This window comes from Paramisgurnus dabryanus, chromosome 23, assembly GCF_030506205.2.
Source record: "Paramisgurnus dabryanus chromosome 23, PD_genome_1.1, whole genome shotgun sequence".
In the NCBI taxonomy this organism is placed as follows: domain Eukaryota; kingdom Metazoa; phylum Chordata; class Actinopteri; order Cypriniformes; family Cobitidae; genus Paramisgurnus; species Paramisgurnus dabryanus.
In genome coordinates, this window is record NC_133359.1 from 11939035 (window position 1) to 11961899 (window position 22865).

At 36.8% G+C, this 22865-nt stretch overlaps 2 protein-coding genes across 2 annotated transcripts in view; one reads left to right on the forward strand and one right to left on the reverse strand.

The window, feature by feature from the left end:
• The window catches only part of cacna2d4b (calcium channel, voltage-dependent, alpha 2/delta subunit 4b), a 31262-nt gene that overhangs the window by 2389 nt on the left and 6008 nt on the right, over positions 1–22865 (forward strand). Inside the window, exons 2-27 of the mRNA XM_073813309.1 lie at positions 1126–1207; positions 1341–1457; positions 1553–1612; positions 2193–2355; positions 2908–3039; positions 3527–3587; positions 5457–5607; positions 5695–5769; positions 7114–7203; positions 7318–7431; positions 7688–7766; positions 8604–8737; positions 10908–11066; positions 11370–11444; positions 11568–11654; positions 11738–11809; positions 11888–11949; positions 13670–13737; positions 14118–14163; positions 14261–14358; positions 14661–14754; positions 14847–14939; positions 15186–15316; positions 15479–15547; positions 19934–19995; positions 20306–20320. Of these exons, the coding sequence (XP_073669410.1) occupies positions 1126–1207; positions 1341–1457; positions 1553–1612; positions 2193–2355; positions 2908–3039; positions 3527–3587; positions 5457–5607; positions 5695–5769; positions 7114–7203; positions 7318–7431; positions 7688–7766; positions 8604–8737; positions 10908–11066; positions 11370–11444; positions 11568–11654; positions 11738–11809; positions 11888–11949; positions 13670–13737; positions 14118–14163; positions 14261–14358; positions 14661–14754; positions 14847–14939; positions 15186–15316; positions 15479–15547; positions 19934–19995; positions 20306–20320 (2389 nt within the window). The remainder of the gene's footprint in view (positions 1–1125; positions 1208–1340; positions 1458–1552; positions 1613–2192; positions 2356–2907; positions 3040–3526; positions 3588–5456; positions 5608–5694; positions 5770–7113; positions 7204–7317; positions 7432–7687; positions 7767–8603; positions 8738–10907; positions 11067–11369; positions 11445–11567; positions 11655–11737; positions 11810–11887; positions 11950–13669; positions 13738–14117; positions 14164–14260; positions 14359–14660; positions 14755–14846; positions 14940–15185; positions 15317–15478; positions 15548–19933; positions 19996–20305; positions 20321–22865) is intronic.
• On the reverse strand, positions 15596–17603 carry lrtm2b (leucine-rich repeats and transmembrane domains 2b). Its single transcript, XM_065291829.2, has 2 exons — positions 16695–17603; positions 15596–16616 (listed from the first exon to the last, which is right to left on the reverse strand). Exons 1-2 carry the CDS (start codon positions 17320–17322, stop codon positions 16147–16149), a joined length of 1098 nt encoding a protein of 365 aa, XP_065147901.2. The 5' UTR covers positions 17323–17603; the 3' UTR covers positions 15596–16146.

Genomic DNA, 22865 nt, shown 5'->3' on the forward strand with positions numbered 1-22865 from the left:
TAACAGCCAGAAACACAAGCTAGCTCACAGATGGTCATACAGGGTGTTAGCCATGTGCGGACAGGAACTTCATACTGTATGAGAGCCTGTGAGCCTTCCCCCGAGTGTCATCAACATTATTCACATGCATTATAATTTTACAGTTATGTCACGTACTGTGGCCTAGTTCACCATGTAACAACAAACATATTTCAAGCGTGTACAATATCTTACTTGGGTATATATGGTACATGTTTTATTCCTTTAGTATTGTTCTTTAGTATGTGTATCGTTTGTTTTATTTTACATTACTAATTAAATTAAGAATTGATTTCGATTCCTTATATATTTACCTTCCCTAACCACTTGTAATTGTGTTATAATCCGCAATGTTGCCAAGCTATTAACCTAATTCCTTAGGCTTCCTCGGGATCCAAGACTCTCTCACACTGACAACCTAATGGAGAGGTCACTTCTCCTTGCATCAAAAGTGCTGACAAGAGACTTTCAAAAGAGAGTTGTCTTGTCTGAAATTTACATTGACTAACCAAAATGCTTTATTTTTCACTTTTTCACATAGAGGATTACAGTAAAGTTTTACTATAGACCATTTGTTTGCTAAATCTACAGTCACTTATGTTTTGGCTGTGCTTGGACTGTGTTTCAATGCAGAATTTGCTCTTTTTTTAATCCAATATTAATGTTTAGAGATCAATAAAATAAGTGCCTGCTTCAGATGCGTCTAAAGGGTTTATGATAAAAGAGACGCTCGCGTTTGCCAGATACTCGCATAATCTCATCCGTAATCAGAGTTTGATGTTAAGGGAGTGTCTTGCATGTATTTTGTGAACGTGAGCGTCTCTTTTATTATAAACGGTTTTGAAGCATGTGCAGCAGGCACTTATTTTGACAAAACATGTGATGCACATGGTCCACATGCCGCAACAAACACATATTTAAAAAAATTCAAGCAACACACATGACACGCCAAACACATATTTTGAATTTGCGCCCCTCGGATGAGCAGTCACGAGCCGCCACTGTCATTTTTAGTACAGTTGATTTACATTGTTTGTCATTTGCACAGCTACCCTCTAAATTTAGTAGCGACTACATAACTTTTCAGGCAGATTGTTTGTATTTCAGGGTTCAAAAATGGGCCAATACTCTTTCAGAGCAAATAAATGCCATTGCGTCAAAATATTCTGGAGCTGCTCTATTACAAAAGGTAAACATGCACATACATATCATCATGTTCTGCTAGGAAAACTTCTCATATATTTTTACAAATAACAATGCTTGTGCTGTAAAACTGCTCTTAAAAATGCCAAATGCTGAAAAAATCCTCTTGGTTTATCCAGAAACTTAAAGATGTCGAGCCCATCATTAAAATCGAGGAGTTGGATGGAGCACGGCTGGTCCTGGAATTTTCCGATGAAATCGAGAGAATGCTGGGAAGCAAGATGAAATCTGTTAAGGTCAATATGAAATATATACGTACTGTATTTTACATAGTATTTACTTTGCATACGCTATTAAAATTTTAAGTATATTGTTTTTTCTTTGTCCTCAGAGGCTTGCAGACACAGCTGAGGATGCCGATTTGTATCATGAGTTCAATGCATCATTAAAGGTAACAAACTAAAACACATTTTGTCCTTGTTACCATAGTCACCTTTCACTTGCTCACTGGAGGTCATATGAATTACTGTCACAAGTGTGTGTATATATATATGGGTAAACAAATGTGTTGTATCATACAATTGTACTTTGTCTTAAACACAATATGTATTGTTTTGACCTGACTGGATATGGTACGTTTAACCTAGCTGAAATGTGACCCTGGACCACAAAGCTATATAGGTCAATTTTAGAATAGGACAATATTTGGGTGAGATACAATTATTTGAAAATCTAAAATATGAGAGTGCATTGAGAAAATCTTAACAATAAGTTGTCTAAATAAAGTCCCAAGCAATGCATATTACTAATGATATTTTTGCGGTATATATATCTTCATGGAACATGATCTTTGTATATCTGATTTTTGGACTAATTTTGTTTTTGACCCATACAATGCATTGTTGGCTATTGCTACAAATATACCCAAGCGACTTATGACTGGTTTTATGGTCCATGGTTACATATTATTTACACTGCATTGTCTGAAAATATTGTATGGTAAGTTTTTTTGTGCTATATGCTTTTGTCAGTTTGACTATTACAATTCGTTATTGGTGAATACTATGGACGAAGAGGGAAATTTCATCGAGCTTGGAGGTGAATTTCCACTAGAGGAGAATGAGCATTTCAACAAGCTTCCCGTTAACACTTTAATGAGCGCCATCCAGGTTCCAACCAATGTCTACAACAAAGGTATGATTGCAATGAAATACACCATACAAAAGCTGTTTGGGTGATATTCATCTATAATTTACAAACCTATCATCTACAACTGTTTTAAAAGAGAATCTCCATGATTATTGCAACTTATACAACGGCTCCGTTGAATGTTTTATTCTGATTGGTTGAGAAACGTTACATGGGTGTTGATTTTTTTCGATAACTGCACGCCTAACCTGTCAAATGTCTTAAAATAGCACCAGAGCAATGTTTATGGTAACCGTGGTATAAGTGGAATGATTAACTCCGGTCCTTTGAATTATTTGAAAATAATGCCACATTACCACCTTGGGTGTGCATTATTTTCTTATAATTGAATGGCTCGTCGTCAGTTTTTCCTTACTTATTTATCCACTGTTATTACAATGTAACTTTCTGTTGTTTTGAATCTTGATCAAAGTTCAAAAACTAATGTCATGTATGCAATTTTGATAGATTATGAACATTTAAGATGTATTCATCATTCATCATTATTGAACACATACATTTTAATGACGCATTTTCTTTCATTTCTACTTATTCCAGATCCAGAGATTCTTAATGGAGTGTATATGTCCGAAGCCTTAAATGATGTGTTCATAAGTAACTTTCAGAAGGATCCAACCCTCACGTGGCAATATTTCGGCAGCTCGGCAGGGTTCTTCAGACTTTATCCAGGCATGATCACATTTTGCTTTTATCATTTAGCATAGCTGTCCGTTGCTTGTTTCTGCAACCTCAATGTAAACTACAGCTAGACTACATTGTTAGAGTCTCATTCTTCATTTAAAGAGGACATATATCATGAAAATCTCACTTGTTCCATGTTTAAGTGCTATAATTGGGTCCCCAAAGCTTCTTTAACCTAGAAAATGTGAAAAAGAACAACCCAGTAACTTAGTTTTCTTGAACCATTTTTGTAAGCATGTAAAAAAATATATTAGGGCAGAGATCAGCTCATTTGCATTTAACAGGACACACCTCCTCCTGTGCTCACACCTAAAAAGTGGTAATTTTAACATGTTATAATAAATGATCTATATGGTATTTTAAACTAAAACTTCACATACGTACTCTGGGGACACCAACAATTTTTTGGCATCTTAAAAAATTCGTGTGAAATGTTAACAAAAAATCAGTTTTGCTTTTGTCTTTTATCACTTAGGAATAAAATGGACCCCTGATTCAAATGGTGTTGTTTCTTTCGACTGCAGAAACAGAAACTGGTGAGACCAACAAGCTTTTTTCACTTGAACAGGAATAGTTATTCAGATACATGAAGTACACAGATAATGTACATTCAGTCGGTCATTAATGTAACTTTTCTGCAGCATTTCCCTAATAAATAGCTGATTTTGGTATGACATTGTATGAAGATAAGTGTATAGTGGATTTTTGCATAGATGTATACTCAGACATGGGGACTTGTGACTTGGTGACTTGGACTCAAGTCGACTTGAGTCGCTATTTTTGTGACTTGTGACTTGACTTGACAAACAATAAAATACTTGAGACTTGACTCGGACTTGGAAGTTAAAGACTCGGGACTTGACTTGACTTGAGACATGATGACTTGAATGACTTGAGTGTTAATCACATCATGTTTTCAGTTTGAATATAAAATATATAAACTATTTAAAAAAATAAAGTTGACCCAGTTGGAGCACAGGCTGAGAATGGCATTGTCATGACTGAATCACGACACTATCATCAGTCATGCCCTCTCGTACCTTACGCACACCACGCCCACTTAGAACAGATATCAACATGTCAGCCGGAGGGGTAGCGAGGGTCATCGCTTTCGGCTTTAACAAGATGACAAAAGACGAACAGTGCGTTGCAAGACATGCAACATTAAAATCACGGGCAGCCAGACGACAACCTCCAATTTCGTCCGTCATTTGAAGAGCCATTCTGCCCAGCAAGTGCTTGTCAATTTGTTAATATCTGGTTAGTTGGTAGTTAGCTAATGTAATAATAACTAAAGTAGCCATTAACCCTCCTCATACCGTGTTGGAGACAAATGTGGGCAAAATAAGTTAGATTTTTTTTTAAATACTTCCCTTGATCTGAGCGGTACAAGACTTGGCTACTTTTTCTATGTTTGCCACCGAACACACACACACACACACACACACACACAGAGAGAAAAATTACTGGATTCTAGAATGTTAGGACCGGTTTACATATCGCGTCTTTTGCACGCTCAAGTTCGTTATTTCAAATGTAGGCGCGCGAAGAGATTACAATTTTGTTTGATTCCATGATGTATTTTACTGAACATGAGTATTTCTTTATATCTTTATATTCTATATATCTTTATTAAGATCAGATTCTGCAGGTAAAATTACAATAATAAGGTGACTTGACTTGGACTTGACTTGACCTACTACAAGACTTGACTTGACTTGACATAGCCTGTGACTCGACTTGACTTGACTTGCCCAAGAAAAAAAATACTTGGGACTTACTCGAGACTTGAAGGTTCAGACTTGAGACTTACTTGAGACTTGCACATGTGTGACTTGGTCCCATCTCTGTGTATACTCAACAAAGTCCCTGATGCAATGTGCAATGCAGGATTATCTGTGTGGATGCCACCCAAATGTCTGCTTGTGGTAGCACAGCCAGTTAGGCCCTGATCCCACTAAAATACTTTAATCTCATTCTTAAGTGGTTAGCAGCTCATCCGCCAGGTTAGTAGGACTGATGGAGCCTACATACGCGACTGCTTATTTGGCAGTAACATTTTTTATAAATCTGGATAAAAATGTACCTATGCTGGGTTGTTTTAACCCAAAATGCTAGGTCTTAAACATTTTCTGGGTTAACTTAGCACAACGGCTGGGTTTGTCCCTTTTTGTCCCAACACTGGTTTGAAAATAAATAACCCAGCATTTTTAGTGACTTGAAGTGACTTTTTGTGACCCACCTTATCCAGCTTGAAAACCCCTGGTCTAAGACATGACACCTGTGTCCATTGAAATTTAACAAGCATTTAACATTTGTAGCTAGCAGTTTATTTTTATTGTACTCAATTGTACGCATTTCTATGAATGGATTTAACTTAGCCTTTCCCTCTTCTTCTGTTGTAGGTATATCCAGGCTGCCACTTCTCCTAAAGATATCGTCATCGTGGTTGATGTCAGTGGCAGTATGAAGGGTCTGAAAATGACCATTGCCAAACACACCATTAACACTATCCTGGACACTCTTGGCGAAAATGACTTTGTCAATATTATTGCAGTAAGAGCATCTTTTGGTTTTCATGTCATCACTTTTGTTATTATTCATATTAAAATAAGATTCTGTCATTATATGTCATCTCCATAGTACACCGATTATGTCCGCTATGTGGAGCCCTGTTTTAAAGGAACCTTGGTGCAAGCAGACTTGGACAATCGCGAGGTAAGTCAATTATCCACTTTACCTGATCCTGAGGAACTAAGCCAATGACTCCAATTACCACAGCAAGATACCTGTTCACTGCCATACCCCCATATGCACTCATGTAAACCTCATACACAGTTATTTTAAAACTAATATATTTATTTTTTCACATTATTCTAACTGTTGCTAATTGCAAATTAATTGCACAACTGATTATTTATTTTGCTCCCAAAACTTGGTTTAAAGGAAAACACCACAGTTTTTTAATATTTTACTATGTTCTTACCTTAACTTAGACAAATTAATACATGCCTATCTTTTTCAATGCATGCACTTAATCTTTGTACAGCGCATCATGAATGTGTTAGCATATAGCATAGCCCCATTCATTTCTTAGGATCCAAACAGGGATGAATTTAGAAGCCACCAAACACTTCCATGTTTTCCCTATTTAAAGGCACACCGCGGAACTTTCGACCACTAGGGGGTGCTAGACATGTATTTTTCACGTCTAGCGCCCCTAGAGGCCACAAGCGCCGCAGCACTGTCGCAAAGGAAAAGAAGACTACTCTTTAGGTCACAAAGTCCGCGGTGTGCCTTCCAGCATGTCATATGAATATAATTTCATGGGTTTTATTTTTTTCAAACACCAAAAGATCACACAGCTCACGTTTACAAGGCAGTTGTAACGGTGGTCCCTTGGTTAAAGTTTATATAAAAAAACTGCCTTAAAGGGAATTGATCCCAGATTGGCCGTGTCGTAGGTATGTGACGCTAGGTATGTTTACCCAAACTTAGCTTTTTCCGTTGTTTCTGTTGTTGCTTTTAGTCATGTGATAACCTAGTGGGTGAGTGATCTGATATGCTTATTTGTTTGTTATATATCAGAGAGCAAGTAGGACGTACTCTAATCTCTGGAATTACAGTCAGATACGGAATTACAGCGCGATCGGATAGTGAACCCATTGTACGTTGCAAATATTTTTATTTTGTGTCACTCATATGCGAGTTAAAAAAAACCTGAGTTTCTTGTTGACCCATCTGCTTGACTTGGATTTAAAAAATATAAAGCATGTACTAGCCTACTGGACAGGCTTCCTCACCCATGGACCGGGGCTTAAAATGCTGATGCATCAGCTGAGCTGATAATGATATTGAAGGTCTAATTCACCCAACATCTGCTCGAGCTGCTGATACACATCCTTTAAGAAATACCCTGGATGACTGCAACATGAGAAGATCCTAGTTGCTTAGACATCATCAACCTTATCTAATATTTTTCCCATTTTTGCTGTTACAATACATCACATTTGATTTCATTGTTGTTTGAAATGTTTCACCCTACTCTTATTTTGTTTTCAGCATTTCAAACTGCTTATAGAAGAACTTCAAGTAAAGGGAGAAGCAACAGTCAAAAAAGCCATGAAGGAGTCTTTCCGCATCCTTGCTGACGTTAGTAGTATCATTCCCAAAATTGGTTCAATCGGATTCACATACATATTCAACGTATGCGTACAGTGCCAGAGGTCAGCATGCTTCATCTGTTTCTTTTCCTGTCTCCTGTAGGCCAGAGCAAATGGTCAGGGCAGTCTATGCAACCAAGCAATTATGTTGATCACAGATGGAGCCATGGAGGATTTCCAATCTGTGTTTGAAGAGTTCAACTGGCCTGACAGGAAGGTAACACACAATCTGCCCGCTTTGTAAATTTAATGGAGAGTTACTTACATTACTTACTACTATACAGATTTATTGCACATTTTGCTTGATATTTGTGTTTGTGAAAGATATATAAAATATTCAGAAATCTCAGACCACTAATAAAAATGCTGCTTTATTATTATACTATCTCATATGTACAATCTGCCATTTTCTTAGTAATAGTGATCCAATTACAGCAACTAAACATAAATGGTGTTGTGTTGGTTCTTTACAGGTTCGCGTTTTTACTTATCTTATTGGCAGAGATATGACCTTCTCAGAAAACACCAAATGGATTGCCTGCAACAATAAGGGTGTGTATTTCCTATACAATTGTGGACTCTTATCAATTATTTTGATTGACATTTACAATTAAGTTACAATGTTGCACAACATCTTCTTCTCTATTACCATCACTGTACCTTCTTATTTTTTATTTTTTACATGGGTTTAAGTGAAATTATCTCAAACTGACATTACCTGCAAAATTGGACCTGGCAGCTCTAAATTTAAATCATTATTATGAGCTTATTGTTGTAGTTCAGGGTAATATAAGGAAATATTAAATAAAAATATTTATTTGCTTGTTGAAAATTTACAGATAACAGTTTTAAAGGAATAGTCTACCCTTTTGCCATATTAAACTATGTTATTACCTCAACTTAGACGAATTAATACACACCTATCTTTTTTCAATGCGTGCACTGTACAGCGCGTCGTGAATGTGTTAGCATTTAGCCTAGACCCATTCATTCCTATGGTACCAAACAGGGAAGCCACCAAACACTTCGGTGTTTTTCCTATTTAAAGACTGTTACATAAGGAGTTATACTAGTAAGTATAACTAGTAGTAGTGCCACAAAATAAAACTTTTTTAATGAATGGGGCTAGGCTAAATGCTAACACATTCATAACGCGCTGTACAGTGCACGCATTGAAAAAAGATAGGTATGTATTAATTCGTCTAGGCTGAGGTAATAACATAGTTTAATATGGCAAAAGAGTAGACTATTCCTTTAAAGTACTGAGCCACTGTCTGATTTTCTTTGTTTCACTGGTCTAATTTTCATTATGAACATGTTTTTTTCCCACATACTTTTATTACAGTGGGAAATGTCTTTAAAATCTTATGGTGTGTTTGATATTTGCAGGGTATTATACTCACGTCTCTACACTGGCTGATGTACAAGAGAACGTCATGGAGTATCTTCATGTTCTTAGTCGACCAATGGTCATCAACCATGACCATGACATCATCTGGACTGAGGCGTATATGGACAGTGTGGTATGTGTATAATATTGTGCTAAAAAACTGAAAAAAATATTGATTTTAAGATGTTAGTGCAGATTAAAGGGCACCTATTTCATTGCTTAAAAACAATGTTATTTTGTGTATTTGGTACAATACAATGTGTTTGCGTGGGTTATGGGTTAAAAAAACACATTTTTTTCCACATACCGTACATTTTTGTAGTTCCAGATTTCAGTCTCTTTCTGAAACGCACAGAATTTGTACAAAACTCATCGATTTGAATGATTAATCCCTGATTGGTCAGCTAATCTGTACGTTGTGATTGGCCTGAATACCTCTGACGTCAGCCAGAAATGTGACGCTCCTTACAATGTTTGAAAGATTTGGTCGGTATCCATACAATACAATGCTGACTGGAGTTAACTTACAGGCTGTGAGTCCGTAGTGGGAGGAGTTATGATAATGTCGGTCTCGCCTACATCACCAATCTCAGGAAGTAAACTGTTCCCTACAATCCGTATGTTTGTTGTAGTCCAAGAAAAGAGATTTACGTTGGAGACGATAACTTGCGTCATCGTTTACTTTGTGGTTTGTACCTTTTGCATATCGTTAACATGTACAGTACTAATACACCCTTACACACCAAAGAAAATGTAAAAAAGTGAATTAAACAATAGGTGCTCTTTAAAATCAAGTTCAGTCAATTTCACATAGCTTGCCAATAGATTTTCAAGGTTTTTTTTCACATTTAGCTAAATTGTAAGAGCATTGTGTTAGCAGCTTGAAGTCATGGGTTCGATCCCAGGGAACACATACTGATAAAGTCACTTTAAATAAAGCATCTGCCAGATGCATATCAGGGTTTCCCGCAGAAAATTTGTTAGTTAAGGTGGTAGGGTTGTGCAGGTGGGCGGGCCGGGGGCGTGGCAATCAAAAGGGCGTACACGTCATGAAAAAAAAATATTTTATTTAAAACACTCAAATAAAACTAAATTTTGAAGAAACCATGACAGAAAATGAACACATACTAGATTATTAATGAATTAAATGTTTTATCAACAGGCTAGTTTTCCTCCAGACAGTGACGGACCATGTCTTTCTCTCATTTCGGCCATGTGACGTTTGGTGGAATTTTTTTTTTGGACGACCTAGTTAAGGTGGTAGGGAATCCCAGCTTAGGTGGGCCGCCCGAACTGAAAAGTGCTGCGGGAAACCCTGCATAAATGTGACCATGGACCACAAAACCAGTCATGAGTCGCACAGGTATATTTGTAGCAATAACCAACAATTCATGTATGGGTAAAAATTATCAATTTTTTATGCCAAAAATAAATAGAGTATAGGATATAGAAAGATCATGTTCCATAAAGATATTTTGTAAATTTTCTACCGTAAATTGTATAATTAGTAATATGTGTTGCTAAGGACTTCATTTGAACAACTTTAAAGACGATTTTCTCAATATTTAGTTTTTTTTTTTGCACCCTCAGATTCCAGATTTTTAATATTGAAATATTGTCCTATCCTAACAAACCAATCATCAATTGAAAGCTTATTTGTTCAGCTTTCAGATGATTAAAAATCTCATTTTCAAAAAATTGACTCTTATTTGTGGTCCAGTGTCACAAATGTCAATGACTCTTGATGGCTTGTATGTGTTTAAATGATCAGAACATGTAACTTGTTTGTCCACGTTTACACCATGTTTCACGAGGTTCAGTCCAGCTGTATATTACCTTGTTGTGTCATTTGTGCTAACTATGTTCTATTCATCACCTTTATTACACAGCTTCCTAACACTAAAGAGGTAATGAGTTTTAGAGACCGTAGGATAGCTCCAGTAGCCTGTTGGACTACATTCATGTCATAAGCCATAGTACTTGCTCAAATAGAAATGCCTAAATAGAAGACAAAGACTTTAGATATTTAGCCTGTGGTCCATTAATATTGTTGTAGGCTACATCCTGGCCAGAATACTAGTATTATGACTCCCCCTACTGTTTGTTGTCATTCATCTGCTGAAGTCAATCTTATGAGGTAAAGTTTTCAACCAATTAAAATCAGTGTGAAAATTATATTTACAAGTAAACGATAACCAACAAAACATGTTAAGACGTTAGTCTATCGGGAACCCCTTGAGTCATGATAAATAAGAGGCATGTTTTTGAAGTAAGGACTTTAAGTTATTACATTTCTCCCATAGGTGTTCAAAAGCAAAGCACACAGTCTGCTGCTCATGACGTCTGTGGCCATGCCAGTGTTTAGTAAGAAGAAAGAAACACTTTCTCATGGCATACTGTTAGGAGTTGTGGGAACTGATATCCCTCTTCTGGAAGTCATGAAAATTGCCCCACGATATAAGGTATTATATATGGCTATTGTCATTTAACATTTCCTAGTTAATTTCTAGTGTGACCCTGTCTGTGAAAACCCAGCTAAAGTTTACTCCTACATCCCACATAATAAAAAAGTAACATTCTGTGAAAATATATCCTTGATATCTTTTAATATTGACTGACAATGTGCAATGAAACTTTGGAGCCCTTAATCCCATCATTAGATTATGAGACTTTAAATTGGATTTCGCAAATAGGGGTCACATTTAAGATTTTGGAGGCACTGTTCATCATTTAGTAAATGCTCACAATGCTCATTAATTCTTTAGCTTGGTACACATGGCTATGCCTTCCTCATCACAAACAATGGATACATCTTGGCACACCCTGATTTGAGACCTCTGGTGAGTCTATCTGAACCTTCTCACTTTATTGATCACAAGCTACACTGTCCTGTAGATACTGACCTGCAATAAACTAATATTTATGAATTATCTCACTTGCTTCTTCCATGTTGTTGTTGACAGTACTATGATAAGAAGATTTTAAAGCCTAAGCCGAACTACAACAGTGTAGATCTGTCAGAGGCAGAGTGGGAAGACAAAGAAGACAGTGTGAGTTGTCCACACATAAACACACACATCTTGTAGGTATTTTCACTGTTTTAAGTCTTCATTATGTCCTGTTGTCTTCACAGCTAAGAACAGCCATGGTGAAAGGAGAAACCGGTACTTTGACTTTAGATGTGAGGGCAGCTGTTGATAAAGAGGTGAGGTTTTTATACAATAATTGGTCCTAGTGACATTTCATCCAAAAATAACTAAATTATATTATTTGTACCTTCCAGAAAAGACCCTTGTTCCTAAAAAATGATTATTTCTACACAACTATCAACGAGACTCCTTTTAGGTATGGGATGCTTTCTACTCTCAAAAAAAATGCTGGGTTATTTTCATTCCAGCATTGGGTCAAAAAGGGACAAACCCAGTATTTTGGGTTGAAACGACCCAGCATTTTTGTTGAAATGACCCAGCATTTTTTTGTTGAAACGACCCAGCATTTTGGGTTGAAACGACCCAGCTTTTGGGGTTCAATTACAACCCAATGGGTTGAGTTTGTCCTTTATTGACCCAATGCTGGGTTGAAAATAACCCATTTATTAAATTTAAAAATATGATAATATCCCAGCTTTTTGGGTTGAAACGACACAGCTTTTGGGTTCAATTACAACCCAATGGGATGAGTTTCTCCTTTATTGACCCAATGCTGGGTTGAAAATAACAACCCATTTATTACATTTAAAAATATGATAATGACCCAGCATTTTGGGTTGAAATGATTCTACTTTTTGGGTTCAATTACAACCCAATGGGATGAGTTCCTTCTTTATTGACCCAATGCTGGGTGGAAAATAACCCATTTATAACATTTAAAAATATGATAATGACCCAGCATTTTGGGTTGAAATGATCCAACTTTTTGGGTTCAATTACAACCCAATGGGATGAGTTCCTCCTTTATTGACCCAATGCTGGGTTGAAAATAACCCATTTATTACATTTTAAAATATGATAATATCCCAGCTTTATGGGTTGAAACGACCCAGCTTTTTGAGTTCAATTACAACCGAGTGGGTTGAGTTCTTTCTTTATTGACCCAATGCTGGGTTGAAAATAACCCATTTGTTACATTTAAAAATATGATAATGACCCAGCATTTTGGGTTGAAATTATCCAATGGGTGGAGTTCCTCCTTTATTGACCCAATGCTGTGTAGAAAATAACCCATTTATTACATTTTAAAATATGATAATATCCCAGCTATATGGGTTGAAACGACCCAGCTTTTTGGTTTCAATTACAACCCAATGGGTTGAGTTCCTTCTTTATTGACCCAATGCTGGGTTGAAAATAACCCATTTATTACATTTAAAAATATGATAATGACCCAGCATTTTGGGTTGAAATGATCCAATGGGTGGAGTTCCTCCTTTATTGACCCAATGCTGGGTTTCAAATAACCCATTTATTACATTTAAGAATATGATCATATCCCAGCTTTTTGGGTTGAAATGACCCAGCTTTTTGGGTTCAATTACAACCCAATGGGTTGAGTTCCTTCTTTATTGACCCAATGCTGGGTTGAAAATAACCCATTTATTACATTTAAAAATATGATAATGACCCAGCATTTTGGGTTGAAATGATCCAATGGGTGGAGTTCCTCCTTTATTGACCCAATGCTGGGTTTCAAATAACCCATTTATTACATTTAAGAATATGATCATATCCCAGCTTTTTGGGTTGAAATGACCCAGCTTTTTGGGTTCAATTACAACCCAATGGGTTGAGTTCCCTCTTTATTGACCCAATGTTGGGTTAAAAATAACCCATTTATTACATATAAAAATATGATAATGATTCAGCTTTTGGGGTTAAAAAGACCCAGCATAGGTTCAATTACAACCCACTGGGTTGAGTTCGTCTTTTATTGACCCAATGCTGGACTGAAAACAACCCATTTATTAAATTTAAAAATGTGATAATGACACATTTTGAGTCTTTTTTAGTAAATTCAATACCTTACGTAGACCTTCAGATGATGTACTGTGTTTAACATGTGGTTTCAGTTTTGGAATGGTGCTTACAAGAGGTCACGGACAGTACATGTTTTTTGGAAATGTTTCTGTGGAGGAGGGTGAGTTTACCATATGATTAATAGCTTATGTGAGAAATTGGGTTTTCTTCAAGTGCGCACACTTTTGGCCCTGTAGGCCCTAAAATAGTTTTTTAGCTAAAAAAACACCATTATAAGAATAATTTAAACTATGGGTTTGGAATGACATTGTTTGAGCTACTACTTTATCACTAGTTTATTGAATTTGTCTACTTTGTACATCACTTTGGATACTTTGAAAAACATTTAAATCGTTTTAATGAAAATCAACCCCTAAGACATTGAAGCAAGTGACTAAATTTGAATTTACACCTGCAGAAGTGACACTTTTACATTTTTTGTAACAACTCATAAGCTGCCTTTAGCCTTGATGTAGTTTCATCAATATTTTCATCTTCTAGGCCTTCATGACCTACAGCAGCCAGATCTCACTTTGGCCAATGAATGGTGAGTACTGATGATTTAAGGTGAGAATATTAAAACTGAAATGGACATCAGGTTCTTTATATTCAAAATAAACTGGATCTTTGGTTTACCCACTCAGGACTTATTGCGAGACAGATATTGACCCACACCATCGCAAACTCACTCAGCTGCAGGCTGTGGTCCGATACCTGACTGGGAAAGAGCCAGATTTAGAGTGTAAGTTTACATTACTTGTTGTATTGTACAATCTCGAGCATCCTTTCAGGTTGTAGCAGTATTTGAAAGTTGAGAGAGATGGTAGCGAGTGATCGTGGTTTTAGCAGCGACAGCAGACACGTCCCCACCTTTGAGAGCAGAGAAAACCTTTTTTATTTAATGGACGTTTTTTGTCATTCAAATTTGGCTGGGTGGTTATTAATATTTTTTTGTGGTGTGACAAACATGAGAACATATTTAATATCAGACTTTACACAGTTTTAAATTGCGATAAGTTTTAAATTGCGATATTGTTGTGACAGGTGATGAGATTCTGCTGCAGCAAACATTGTTTGATGCTGTGGTAACGGCACCACTGGAGGCTTACTGGACAGCACTTACACTTTCCGCACAGGGGTAAGAGACTTAATTTAGTCTGTGTACTGTATGTTATGTACAAAGACATTTTTCTGTAAAGTGTCTTTCTTTTTGCCATCATCTTTCTGTAGTGTAGATGAAGGCATGGAGACGGCTTTCCTTGGAACCCGCTCGGGTCTGATGCGTGTCATTAGATATGCAGGAAGTGAGAAACAAGTGGGGAAGTGAGTCAACTATTGGAAAATAAGCTCCTTAGTACACCACATAGTATTAATCAAAAATACCCAAATAATTTAATAAACGTGAAACTTTTATCTTAAACAGTAGAGCACAGTAGAGTCGATTTTTCCATTGAAATGCACACATTAGTAAACCCATATATATGTCCAATGTAGTGGACACTATTTAATGGCATACCACTTTCTACATTTACCCTTATTTCACTTATCTCCTGATGATTTTTCTTACAGAAAGTTCTTGACCCCCATTGACAAAGAAAACCTCTTCACTGTGGACCACTTTCCCATCTGGTATCGCCTGGCTGCTGAGAACAAACCTGGTCAATTCTTCTTTTATGTCCCTCAAGATGGCGTGAACAAAGGTGCACAATGACAAAATAAGACTGTTTTTTAACTTTTTTTTTTCAATTCCAAACATTTGAATATTTGTAAGTGTTTGAGATGGATTAAATGCATAGACTTTTGACAATGCCACCATTTAAATATGTTGTATGAGCTACAATATTTTATGACTACTTCAACAGGGAGGAACACTTTCGTGGCAGTGACATCCGTCACGGTGACAGAAGGGAAAAGAACAGCACTTGCTGGAGGTAAAAAAATGCTTCCCACCCTGTTATTGTTCATATGCTCAAATCTGATTGATGGCCCTCTCAGCCTGTTATTCCGAACAAAGATTGGTATAAATGAGCACATTTTCTTTTAAAATTGGAAATGTATGTTACCATGCAAACATTTTAAGATCACCATTTTAATTATATGAGGTACAAAAGTCTACATCAAACAAATTTAAAGCCTGAAAACAAACCGCATTTATAAATAATATTGACGTTAAGTCATAATCAAATGTATCAGATCACCAGCTCTCCTTGCCAAATCCAAAAATCTAAATATTCAATTACATTTTATTTATATAGCGCTTTTCACAATTGTTTGATTGTTACAAAGCATAGCAGTGAAAACTTATGTTATGTTAAGAGATAACCTATAACGAGAACTGGATAGGGCCTAAAACTGATCCCTGCGGTACGCCATATTTAACTGGAGAGTGACATGACTTTTCCTCATTTACATAAACAAAGTGATAGCGGTTGGTTAGATACGATCTATAAGTGGACTTAATGATCACAGATGTTAAAGCATTATAAATCAAAGGTCTTTCCCCCCAAAAATGCCAGCGGTCTTTTGTGTTTTATACACACACTTCTGGTGGAAATGCCATCCACTCTGCGCACTCTGGTGCTTCTGCTTCCTTTCTAGTATTTGGCATCAAGTCCTCCTTTAGTTCTTTCATCAGATCTGGTTCCTTAGCCACTATCAGCGGCTGCTGTTGGCTATTCCCCTGCTTCAGCTGCTGCTGTTCGTGAGCAGCCAGCATTGCGTAGACACACCCATAGGTGGCTGATACTACCATTAACACGCACACCACGCCACAAACCACCCCAGCTACCACAACTGTGCCAGACGCTCGACGCACACTTACCGGCCGGTAGCGCTGGCGTATACAGTCCACGTTCGATCCTATTTGTCCCGCATCAGATGGATTTATGGTTTCAAAATATAGAGAATAACATTGTTTGAAAATTTCGGTAGGAACGTTGCGAAGATCCTTCCCTTGGAGGTTTGTAGGGTAGGAGCAGTTGATGGAATCCACATGACCACCTATGGGGATGACAAATGAGACCTACATGAAAATTAATCCATGTATTCCATATATTCCCATAAAATTCCCAAACTTACCTTTATATAAGATCCATTCTAGCTTGTGCTTTAGTGGTATTAACCTGCAGCTACAGTTCCATGGGTTTCCCTCCAGCAGAAGGTGTTGCAAACTGGAAGTTTGCTCAAGTGAGTCTCGCTGTATAGTCGTGAGCTTGTTGCCAACAATCGAAAGCCATACTAGATTATGTAGTCCATCCAGTAGGTGTGTTGGCAGATTACCGAGGCTGTTTAAGGAAAGGTCCAAGCGTTTCAGCTCAGTCAGGCCTTTGAACTGATCTGGGTTCAGTTCCTTAAGTCTGTTATCTTTTAGAACCAGTTCTGCAAGCCTCCTGAGATCAGAAAACAGGTTAACAGGAAGCATCCTTAGGTGGTTTTTAGAGAGGTCTAGGATTTCTAGGTTATTCAGCTTTGAGAAGCTTAAAGCGTGAAGGGTGGAGAGAAGGTTTCTAGAGAGATCTAAATGAAGCAGGCCGCTGAGATTGGAAAAACATCCAGGTTCCACAGTTGTGAAGTTGTTTTTTGAGAGGTTTAGGAAGGTCGAGTCTGATGGAAGCTGATCGATGATGGAGTCCGTGAAGATGAGTTGATTAAGGTCACTACAGTCTGTTTGGTTCCCATTGCAGGAACATACAGATGGGCAGCTCATAGATATTTCACATAGGTGTAGAACGATCAGCAGACCTGTGGGAAATAATACTGCAAAACAGAGGAGGTTACTGTAGAAAGCAGTGAGAGCTAAAAAATGTCACCATGAAATTGTAAATGTTTATGAAGTATTGCCGTGTTTTTATGAATGATTTATGTGTGCATTGTAAATTAATACCAAATAAATTAACCTCCAACCCCCCCTTGAAACCACTTCTCTTCCTGTCACAAGTTATGGTGCGAGGGCGGGGCTATTTGGGATTCGCTGTAGTTGATCATCCTCTTATTTTGTTGGCAGCTTCCAACAATGCAGTCACTTCCCAATGTACAAAATTATGTCCTGCCCTACATATTTTTTTCATTTCAGAAGCTGTTTCACCCGGATATGTCACGATAGTGAAACAAAGTCAATCTAAACTATCATGTTGACTATAAGCATACATTTAGTTACTGCACAACCATTGGGTTTATATTAAAGGTGCATTGTGTAACTTTTAAAAGGATCTCAAAGGTAGATGCTGCTAAAAGTCCCACATTGCAACCTTAACCTAGAAAATGTCAAAATGCTCACCTATTTCAGCCCAACAAGTCAGTATAGGGTTCATTTAAAGGAAAACACCACCGTTTTTAATATTTTACTGTTCTTACCTCAACTTGGATGAATTAATACATACTTATCTTTTTCAATGTGTGCACTTTTAATCTTTGTACAGCGCTTCTTGAATGTGTTAGCATTTAGCCTAGCCCCATTCATTTCTATGGCTCCAAAGAAAAGTTTTATTTTGTGCCACCATACTTACTCGTGTAACTACTCTTGTAACAGTCTTTAAATAGGGAAAACGTGGAAGTGTTTGGTGGCTTCTAAATTCATCCCTGTTTGGAGCCATAGGAATGAATGGGGCTAGGCTAAATGTCAGTCATGTATTCAGCAAGGTATAATTTGATTAAAAACTAAAACTTACTTTTAAAGTTCATCCTGGTGCCCATGGTAACCCAAATGATGTATTAACACATCCTTCTAGTGCCTAGGAAAGCATTTAGCAGGCAGGCAATGGTCTTCGGTAAATAAGTGTCTTTCTTTTCCATCCTGGCAAATCCTCGGAATTCTGTATATGATATGATAATAGTGATAATGTCAAATTCAACATTTTCAAGTAAAGAGTTTATAAGGAGCCATATGGTGAAATGTTTTACTAAAAGAAAGTGAATGTCCTGTGCTGAACAGATCAGCATGTTTTAAAAGCTTAGCGGACCTCTTAAAAGAAAAAGAGCACTCTGTACAAAACTGCCCAAAGGCTCTTTGCTTGTCAAAGAGAGCACAAAATACAGGCTTTATGAGATTACTTAGTATGTTTCCATCAGTTTTTGCTAAAAAAAAAATGTAAAAAAATTGTCAGTACACTTTAAAAAGATCCTAATATGTACAATTTAGGTTCAGATATGTATACATTTGGTACAAGTATGTACCTTTGAGGTACAAATATTTACTCTTTGGTACCAGTATGCCCCTTTAAAGGTACTAATTTGAACTCTTTAGGTGCATGTGTACTTTCCCCCCAGTAACAGCTAGGGACCATTTTTGACAATTTTATTTTCTGATAGTGCATGCACAGATTTGGGGGGCTTTTTACGTTTTATTTAGTGACCTCAATGCCATTACAATATGGCACTCTTGCTCCTGGGCCTTACTTTTTTGCATTAAAATGATCAAGGATTAAACTGTCCACACCATTAGGTAATAAATCAGCGATGAGAATAGCAGCATGCTTTTTAAGTGAAAAGCAGACCAGACAGTGGTTTACCATGTGTGATACATACAACTGAACGAAATCTGAAAAACAGTCAGCAATTTTTTACCTAAACCTAAATTAGGTTGTGTCGATTTCAGACTAGAAAAAAAGAAAAGAAAGACTTAAATACTTTTATAGCTAAGAATGCAAATGGGATGAATTAAACTGAACTAAACTGGAAATAATTAGAGAAAATGCAAGCATTGAAGTATTAAGTATTGAAAATCACAAACAATGACAACTGTTTTTTCAACCCAGTTAGTGGGAAAGACTACTTGACTACAAATGAGACATTTAACATACCTTTTAGGGCTCTCACCTATGTCCCCTTTTAAATGAGTAAGACAAGTCTTCTTCGCAGCATTCAAAGTCCAGTTTGTGTACATTAGTAGGGTAACACTGACATTAGACCAGTTCATGCCTGCCTGTTTGGTGAGAGAGAGAGAGAGAGAGAGAGAGAAAGAGAGAGAGAGAGAGAGAGATGGATGGATTGAAAAGGGGGCAGAAGAGATAAAAGACCAGCTGACACAGCTTAGGTAATTGCAGCATATTATGTTTGTGCCAACCATGACACTGCTGTAGCTTATGTTGTGGGATGTAAAAGGTTTTTGTTGGAAAACATCACCAAATATAGTCCAGGCTTCTTGTGGACATACATGTCTTTTTCTTAATTTAGTGCAAACATTTGAAATATCAGAGTAACTGTGATTTCCAGGCCTGAAATATCATAAATGTACATTTTTGTGTAAATTATCTTTAAAATGCCTTGTTTAAAGTAAATACTTGATGTCTTCTGATTCCCTGTGTTTGTTTCATGGACAGCTATTGGAATGCAGGCATCTCTGGATCTATTAGAAAGAGTTTTCTTTTCTGTTACAAAACAAGTGAGTTTTAAACATGCATCTCACAAACAGTAATGCTGGTTAATGTATGTGTAATATAATGTGATTTTGTACTGAAGGCTGTTGGGTGATGATGTGATGTCTCTTCTTCCTAATGAATGAGTAAATAGTGATCAACACTGGAGATTTGCACATGCTCACATCTCTCCAAGCAACCTATCAGGATACTTTGAATTAAACTGCTATTTACAACAAAACCTACTGCTTCTTTAGTGTAAACCTTTGCTTTTTGTGAGCTAATACGGATAAGCATTTTCTGAATCTTTTATTTTCTCCTTTTCTCCTGCTATAGCCAAACGACACGGATGTAAGTTTTTTTTTTTGTTGTTGCCATTGCTTGAGCTCTGTATTGCAATGCACTAAACTGCATACATGTGCAGTGACGGCTCGTGACTGCTCATCCGAGGGGCGCAAATTCAAAATATGTGTTCGGAGTGTCATGTGTGTTGCTTATGTTTTCAAAATATGCGTTTGTTGAGTCATGTGAACCCTGTGCATGACGTGTTTTGTCAAAATAAGTGCCTGCTGCACACGCGTCAAAACCGTTTATGGTAATAGAGACGCTTCACGTTCACAAAATGCACGCAAGACACTCCCTTAACAGTAAACTCTGATTACTCATGAGGTTATGCACTGTAAAAAATCCAATTAATGAAATGTTGGAAGGGCAAAAATATATAAGTTAAACCAATTTTCTTGTTTGTGCTTAGTTGAGTAGACATATTATTTTAAGTCTAGATAAATCTGTGTTTAAAACATTAGGTGAATGGTTATTTCCAAATTCAGTCAACATTCAGAATGGCTATATTGACTGAACTTATTAAGACAAATCAGGTCAATATGTGGACTTATGACAGCTATGTTTCCTGACAAAAAATGCTCATAATATTACTGTTATTTGGTAACAAAATGTAATTTTAAGAGTTGTTCAGGCGTGAATGTATGTGATTTAAGTTTAAATATGCGGTCGGTTAATAAAGATAGCGTCTATTTAAAAGTGTGCTCGGACACTTTCGGACGGAGAAGAGCTCCAGATGAGCTCCAGAAAATCACAGACACTTAAGCGCTCACACCCCGCCCAGCGCAGCCTCGCCTCGGCAAGCCCATCAGAAATCGACTGCTGGCTCTGATATATCTGTGGCGTTTAAACATGCGATTTAATTCATTTTAATTTCTCATACTTAATAATAAAAGGTTTACCTGTATGTTTTAAATCATATTTTAGGATTGCACTTAAATGATATCGCTGTTGAATGATATTTCATATCTTTCACATTTGTTATAACTGGGCTGCGTACTGCCTGCGAATTTGAACTTCAGAGCTGAAGGTGCGAGTGGAGAAATAGTCCCAATATCATAACAATCTTAAAACTTCTAAATATACCCGTGTGTGTACCCGTGTGCGTGCGTGCGCGCGTGCTCGCGCGTGTGCATGTATGTATGTATGTATGCGCGTGCGTCTGTGTATTTTGAATTTAAAATGTTTTAACTCGGAAGGATCTGGATTACAGGGCATTTCATCTGAGATCAATCCGCACATATAACAACACCTGTATCACTTACTGTTTCACACAAGGAAGGACACAAGTCAGCCGTTTCCTCAAGTTCACGTCAGGTAAGTGTTTGTAATTAAATGTTAATTTTAGAATATATTAATTGGCAAAGAGGCAAATACTCGACGTTTTTGTAATTATACTTTTGTAAAGATATATTAGAAGTGTGTTATGTTATGTGACCGAAGTAAAGTGGAGCTATTTTAGTTAAGATTAAAAGCCTGGATATAGGGTTGGTTTACCGGACAGAGTTTAGAACTCGGTCTTTATTATAATTCGGACATTTTTACAAACAAACCTTATATAATATAATACTGGCGTGCATTTTGAGACAAAACAATAGCACTCATATGTTAAGAGATGTCAGTAAGTTATTTTAGTCAGTGAAAAGCCCTGTCCGAGAAAACCGCCCAATAGTGTTTAATTATGTGTGATGTCTGAGGGAAATTTGGCCTAACATTAACGTTATTTAGGGAATAAAGTCTTTCACCGTCAAACTTTATTTTATTAAACATGTTATTTATTTATGTATGTGTGTGTGTTTATATTCCTCTGTTTATCAAACCAGAGCGGAGATGATGTAAGATGCAGACCAGAAGGATACATAGCGAGACAGTCTCCGCTTGGACTGGCTGAGGAAAGTCTCCTAAATGGCCCTGTTCTGACTGACTTTGGAGGCTTTTTGGACTGTTTTATGCCCTCTATTTAAAAAAGACTTAATTCTGTATGTTCAGTCTGTATGATAAGTGACTAAGTGAATAAAAAGCTTTTGTTTTTATGTGACTGAAGTTAATTATTTTGTTTACAACACCAGCATAAATTATTTGAAAAATAATTTAAAAATGTTATTAAAAAAATCCCAAATAATAAATATTAATTGAAGTAACACATAAAACATTGAGTGAATACTTAAATTTTAATTGACAGAGTCTTTGCTGTAAGTTTTTAAAGATTCAACTGATTAAAACATTTTAGTTGAATGAACTATAAAGCTAATTGAGCCAACATACTTTTTTATATTTGAGTCAAATTTGGGCCAACTAAAAAACATCAATCCATGTAACACTTTGGAGACAGAAATTGAGTGAACGTAAAATTTCTGTGGAACTAGTTACTAAAAAATAATTCATTGAGCCAACAATTTATTTTTTACAGTGTGCGAGTATCTGGCAAACCCGAGCGTCTCTTTTATCATAAACCCTTTAGACGCATCTGCAGCAGGAACTTATTTTGACAAGACACGTGATGCACATTGGTTCTCTTGACGCGCCGAACACATATTTTAAAAGGACGAACCAC

Coding starts and splice junctions, on each gene's coding strand:
- lrtm2b (XM_065291829.2), bottom strand. CDS start 17,322: ATGAGCTGCCCATCTGTATGTTCCTGCAATGGGAACCAAACAGACTGT. Junction 16,617..16,694: donor AGAATGGATCTTATATAAAG/GTAAGTTTGGGA, acceptor TCATCCCCATAG/GTGGTCATGTGGATTCCATC.